The following is a 6,697-nucleotide window of genomic DNA, read 5'->3' on the forward strand; positions in this document are numbered from 1 at the left end:
ATACACGTGCAGACTTTTGTACTTACATAGTTATCGTCCCAGACCTTTGAAATTGATGAAATGTCGTGAAACATATTTGTCTGGCCCAACTCGATAAAGCTCAGCAGATATAAGAATATAGTAATCTGCCCTACCCATTGATAAGGCTCTGTCATGGAGTGGGCATAAGACCCCCCCCCCCCAACAGAAACAAGAAGGAAAAAAGTGTAAATGAACCTGATCCTGCCTTTCAAAGAGTGGAACAGAACTAAGACTAAGGCCCCACACATGCATCACAGTTTGACAAAAAAGATCAATCGTTGGAAATAGAATGTTGAAGTTGAATGGTCAGGCGTGGCCCATAATACAAGTTTTTGAATTGGAAATTCTGGAGGACGTACGTCAAAGAGTTTAACAATCAGTTTTTATCTTGTTCCTTCATGTCTGCGCGTCTGTGAACTCAGGAAGGAAAGCCTGGATCTTCGCCCCTGCCCAAGGAGATTAAAAGTTGCCCCTGCTTCGACAATGTGGACCGTAAGAAAATGGATACAAACAACTAGATATATTTCCTTGCAAGTCCAAGCTATTGAAGTCCGGTAACTCCCAATTTCTACGGCGAAAAAAAAACAATCAACATGGCTGAAGAAATACGGTAAGATTCAAATTTATATAAATGAAAAGTGGTAAGGCAATTTAAATTGAAACTGCTCTGATTTTTTACAGTTGGTAGATCTATGTTTAGATGTTAAGGTTTGAGGGAGTCCCAGATGAATTCTATAGAGGCATTCATTTTGAATGGCACCGTAAAATGTGTGGCAATTTCTGGAACTGGATCTGTCTCTAGCACCGGCGTCTGTACCTCACTCGACTCACTCACTGGCACTGTTCAGTGTGAATCTGTGAAATTAACTGTGCCCGTGTAATTCAAATAATTATTATGACAGGCAGTGTGTTCAATGTGTGGTCTGAGACTTGTTTAGTGTGTAGGCCCTACTGTAAAGTGTAGGTTGAAAGTAGTAGGCCATGTTATGCTTCTGTTTTGGAACTTCGTTTTTTTTTTGGCCACCTCTATTCTCACCCGGGATGAGAATAGTGCAGGCGAGTCTTTTGGCTATTCTCACCCGGTGCGCGTTCACCGCTATAGCCTAGATCTAGGCCAACAAATTTTGCGTTCACCCTAAACCACAGAATTCTACACTGCGATAACAGAAACATTGTAGAATTCTGTGCCGTGAACAAACGTTCCATTACAACTGTAGCCTAGCCTACTAAAAGCGTACAATTTTGTCTGTGGGCAGTGGAGAGAGAGAAAGATAGAGAGAGAGGAGTAGCGCGAGAACATCCGGTCAAAACAAAATGGCGACCCGCGTAGTTCGGCTCGATTCAAAAAGTTAAATAGCTGTAGCATCTTTGTAGACAACCAAATTAATTTACTTTTGTGTTTTAACATCATTTTTTAACTTTGTTTTGGTCAATTTGATCGTCCACACCGATAGACAGTATTCAGAAAGAGACAGAGAGAGAGAGATAGGGGAGGAGTAGATCTTGCGAGAACTTCCGGGCAAAAAAAAATGGCGACCCGCGTAGTTCGGCTCGATTCGAACAGTGAAATAGCCATAGCATCTTTGAAGACGATCAAATTAGCTTACTTTTGTGCTATAACGTAATTTTTTCTTGGCTTTTATCAATTGGATCATCCACACCGATAGACAGTATTCCAAAATGAGGAAAAGCAGGTCTTGTTTTGCACCGGGTGAGAATAGCCTACGCTGGCAATTCTCACCCGGGGTGAGAGGTAGATCGTTTTTCTATTCTCACCCCGGATGAGAATAGCCACTTCCTTTTTTTTTCTTTTCATTTTTAACTTGTGCTGGCCCTTTACATAAGGGCCGTTGCAGGTTCTTTTTTGGGGTAGGGGCAGTGTTTGGGTTAGGGTTAGGTCTCTTCTTTATATTGTGTTTGTTGGGGTGGTCGCTCGTTACTCGGAAGTCCTTCCCTTTATGACACCTACAAAAAAAGCTCTTTAGGGGGGGGGGGGGGGTGCGCAGAATTTTCAGACAATCTGGTTGAGGCTCACATGCAGGTCTAGTATACATGAACTTTGGTGCCATGTAGTTGGCTATGTTTAGATCATGTAGTCATGTGATCGGAGGGGTATCCCTGTCTGACGTCATACAAGATGGCCGCCTTACCTAAAAATAGTTTGCATCGTTCTACGTTTAGTTGCATGTGCAGTGTGTATACTGTAGCGGATCTGTTAGGCCAAGGTTAGAGGTGCTTTAGAGAAGGCAATTTTCCGTGGCTGTCAGGTTTCAAACCTGTGATTTATTGAATAAGAGGCGAACACTGTAACCTTTAGACCAACAGAGTTATAAAATGCTCAGTGACGATAGTGTAAGAAGGGATTGAATCTCATTACGGTTACAGTAGAGTGACCTTTTCTGTTATTTGTTCATTTTTCTAGTTTCAGTAGGCTACTTCAAATTTTGTTCCTGCCGTGAAGGATGATTTAATTTGTTCTTTTATTTGTTTCCTCCAGACTTGCCCAGCCCAAGGAGTACTACAGAGCTTTCTTGGTATGTCATTTCAGTGATGTCCTTTTCAATGCTCTTTGATAGATAACTCAACTGTCAAAAGTCCAACATTTCATTTTTACAGAAAGTTAGATATCCCAGTACCAAATAGCTGTCTCTATTACTTGTATTAAAAAATCTTGACCCGACATCTTTCATTGATATAAAGTTCACGACTTTTGACAAAAAGGTAATTTTTGGCACAACAGTCTCAGATGTGCTCGATGATATCATAGAAGCTTTGAAGTTATTTAAGAAAATTTACCTCAGATGAAGTTTAGTTGTTACTCCATAGACTCTACGTTTTTTCTGAATTTATTGTTGCACCTACTCATCATTGGTATACTTTATTTCAACAATGTCCTTAGCATATGTGCACTCTGTTCTTGGAGGTTGAATACTTTTGTTAGAAAGAATTTCAGTTAGATGTTGATGTTTATTTAAACCAAAATGATTAACTCTTTTTTATAGATCCAACTGCCGTTAATTCAGCTCTTTCCTTTCTACCTGACACCATGTTAGAGTTTGATGGATAGATTTCTGATTAGGAATTGGCCAATAGCTTGAATTACTTTTGAATTTCTTATTTCTGTTTGAAAAAAATGTAAAATCTCAGATCAAATGAGAGAAGTTATTTTACATTTTTATCTTTCTACTGTAAAATTATGTTATGATAAAGATGTTTCACTTGAGCAGTTGTGTAAGAGCAATGTTCTATTGTTCGGTAAATTATGAACTCTTTGTTATTACTGATTGGGCTGTTTTGTCGTATTATTTTTTTTCAAGAAATTACTTAATACTTGTATATTACTGTTTCAAGGCGAATTTAATTGGGTTTTTTTTGGAAATGGAGTGCATGCAGATTTTCGTTTTGAATATTTTTTTAGGAGAAGGAAGTACGTCCTGATGATCGTGAATTAGGAGAATTTCGACCGACCGTCCTCAATATTGGTAAGCGTTCTTATCTGTGGAAGAATAGAGAGCTCTTAATCTGTTTTTGGAAAAGTTCAGGCAAGAAAAAATGTAATTTTTGGGACGTAAACAAGATCGTTTTGTATTAAAGATTTGAGCAGGATAAATAATATAAAATAATAATAGAAATTTATTGAATTTATGTCTGAAAGGCTGTAACATTTCAAAAGCTAAGATTTTAACTTCTTCCCTACTTTTTGAACTGATAATTTTGACATTCTTGTCAATACTAAGTACTCTGGTAACTCAGACTCTTGGCAGCAGTAGCACACAGAAGACATGAGGTCGATTCCTGGGTGCAGAGGGGTTTTATATATATATATATATATATATATATGTATCGAGTATGTCTGTCTGTCAGCTGTGATGTTGTATCCTTCTCAGACCAGGTTGGCCCTGCCAGACAGGGTTTAAAGTGGCCACCTCCTGAATAGAATGATCCAAATTATGTGGACAGAGGCACAAAACATTCACGATTGCAATTGTAATATGTTCACAAACTGTTTTCATGTGTTTGACTAATTGATCCTTGACATTCTTGTCAAGACTAAATACGTCATGAGGGTATGTGGGTAGTTGGGGGGTGCTCTAGTGTGGTTTGCCCTTTCTTTCCTATCAAACGTTTATTTTCCCTATCTCTCCTTTTTTGTGCTTGTCTCTCTCGTGTAACACCTAAGTTCTGGCTCTTATTTTACCTAACTCTGTTGCAAGTGCCATAAAACTCTTACTGATACTAAAGGTGTCCCTTTTTTCCTCTGTAAAACGTCCCACTGAAATAATAAACAAAAATACGTGTATGACAAGTCACCGCGCACCAACTTTCTCTGTATTTTCATTGAACTTTGCCTTTTTTCTCCTGTACTTTTAGGATGTGTTTCAACAGCTGAGGGTTCATCTTTGGTGAAGCTTGGTAACACCACTGTCATGTGTGGGATTAAAGCGGTGAGGAATTAAAGCGCTGAATACACATAAAGGGTTTCTTTCTGTCAGTCAGTGTAGTTTGTTTTTGTTGATGCTTTTCTGTATTAAGTGGTGTGTTTGTTAATCAATATTTGTGTGTGTGTGTATGTATGTATTTATGTGTGTGTAATTTTGTGTGGGAATGAGAGAGAGAGAGAGAGAGAGAGAGAGAGAGAGAGGGAGAGGGAGAGGGAGAGGGAGTGGGAGATGGAGATAGGAAGAGAGATAGGAGAAAAATTATTGCTTTTTAAACAGTATGGTGCTTATGTTCTTTGTATTATTGCATTGCGCTATATAAGTGATATCTATTATTATTATTTATAGCTTTTAAGGAGTGTACTGTGGGGCAAACGTGGTGTCAGATCATCACCTCGTTATTTGGAAATTTCAACTAAAATTGAAGAAAACAGTACCATGTGGCCTCAAAAGAAAAAACAAAACGCTTCACAAGAATTTTCCTTACTTCACCCAGGTGGGGATAGGTACCCCGCTCTTGACAACAAAAGATTTTGTCGGTTTGTTAGTGTTTGAATACTTAATCAGCTGCTTGCTCTATATGTTTTTCAAGAAGCTGAGTATGTTTCTGAGTGTTCTAGGGCTTGTTGGGGTAATAATATAGATTGTAGAGTGCATAGAGTTTGCTGTAGGACAGGGATATGTGCTGTACAAATGCCATTTATTATTTATTTATTATTGTACATTATTGTGTAAATAGGCTTCTTTTATTCAAACTAACTCGAACAATATAAACAATTATTGTCTATTGTTTTTTTTGGTGTTTCCAGGAAGTTGCTGAACCTCGCTACGGGAGACCTACCGAAGGCTACATAGGTGAGCGCTAAAGTCAGAATCCTGGACTCTGTCAACCTTATCCTCAGAAGGAAGGGGAAGCTTAATAAGCTTAATGATGATGATATAATATGCTCTATCCCTGTAATACTGGCATCTGTAGTGTAGCGGTTCAGCGCTTCACCGTCGCAGGCAGGAGGGCTGAGTCTGATTCTGGAGTGGAAAGAAATTTTTCTCAAGCATCTCGGTCTTTCTGCTGGGATGCTGCATCCCTCTCAGCCCGGCTTGACCCTAACATGCAGGGTTAGAACCTTGCCTCTTAAAAGATCTAAATTGTGTTGATGAGGGGCGTTAAAAACACCTACATTTTAACCCTGTAATTAGAACAAATAGGTCAACTTTTTTTCCTCTTTTTTTAAACTGTTGTGGAGCTTCATCTAGAGGTCCTAAATAAAAATCAGGAGTCAGCAGGCGCTATAAATAGTATAAAAGAACTGTGAGTTTACTTTTGTGTTTTTTCCTGATTATTCTTATGAGTTTCTTCTCTTTGTTTGTTTGCTTATTTTTGCATATTGAAATGTTGAGAAATTTTAGAGATACCAGCTACAGGTTAGAACATAACATTGTTATTATGCTTGTTATCTATCAAAAATTTTAATCTCCTTTAGGTGTCGTTATTGTGTCCAAATTTACTGCTGGTGGGTGATGGGTGCTCTGGTGTGGTTTTAACCTTCTTTCCCATCAAACATACATTTATAGTCCTTATCTCCCCTCTTTCTTTTTTATGTTTGTTACTCTCCTGTAAAATTTTAATCTTCGGCACTTATATGACCTTATTGTGTTGTAAGAGCCGTATAACTCTTACTGAAACTGAACTGAGCATATTGATATGTTCAAAAATTTTCAAGAAACCAGTTACTCTGTTAGAATATAACCCCATTGGTATGCACATTGTCGGCAATTTTATCCTGCTTCAGGTGTGGTTATTGCGTCTAGATTTACGTTTCTTCAGATCTCTCACGTCTGTCCCACCTGCTGTTTCAGTGCCCAATGTGGAGTTATCTCCCTTGAGCTCCCCAAACTTCCGGCCTGGTCCGCCACCGGAACAAGCTCAGGTTCTCAGTCAAAACATGGTCGACTTCTTAGACACGTGAGTACATGGGTGGATGTGTGTGTTTGTGGATGTGTGTGTGTGTGTGTGTGTTTGTGTGTGTGTTTGTGTGTGTTTAAAGATGTGTGTGTGTGTGTATGTGTGTGTGTGTGTGTGTGTTTGTTTAAAGATGTGTGTATTTGTGTTTGTTTAAGATGTGTGTGTTTGTGTGTGTGTGTTTGTTTAAAGATGTGTGTGTGTGTGTGTGTGTTTATGTTTGTTTAAAGATGTGTGTTTGTGTGTTTGTTTAAAGATGTGTGTGTGTGTGTGTGTG

General features: G+C 38.7%; 1 protein-coding gene across 1 annotated transcript in view; it reads left to right on the plus strand.

Annotated features, from left to right (window-relative positions):
• Positions 1 to 583: 583 nt before the first annotated feature.
• The window catches only part of LOC101861256 (exosome complex component RRP43), a 15,178-nt gene continuing 9,064 nt past the window's right edge, over positions 584 to 6,697 (plus strand). Inside the window, exons 1-6 of the mRNA XM_005090726.3 lie at positions 584 to 631; positions 2,519 to 2,555; positions 3,440 to 3,503; positions 4,393 to 4,466; positions 5,270 to 5,315; positions 6,318 to 6,423. Coding sequence (XP_005090783.1) covers positions 615 to 631; positions 2,519 to 2,555; positions 3,440 to 3,503; positions 4,393 to 4,466; positions 5,270 to 5,315; positions 6,318 to 6,423 — 344 coding nt within the window. The 5' untranslated portion in view covers positions 584 to 614. The remainder of the gene's footprint in view (positions 632 to 2,518; positions 2,556 to 3,439; positions 3,504 to 4,392; positions 4,467 to 5,269; positions 5,316 to 6,317; positions 6,424 to 6,697) is intronic.

Source organism: Aplysia californica, unplaced genomic scaffold (genome assembly GCF_000002075.1).
Source record: "Aplysia californica isolate F4 #8 unplaced genomic scaffold, AplCal3.0 scaffold00021, whole genome shotgun sequence".
Taxonomy (NCBI): domain Eukaryota; kingdom Metazoa; phylum Mollusca; class Gastropoda; order Aplysiida; family Aplysiidae; genus Aplysia; species Aplysia californica.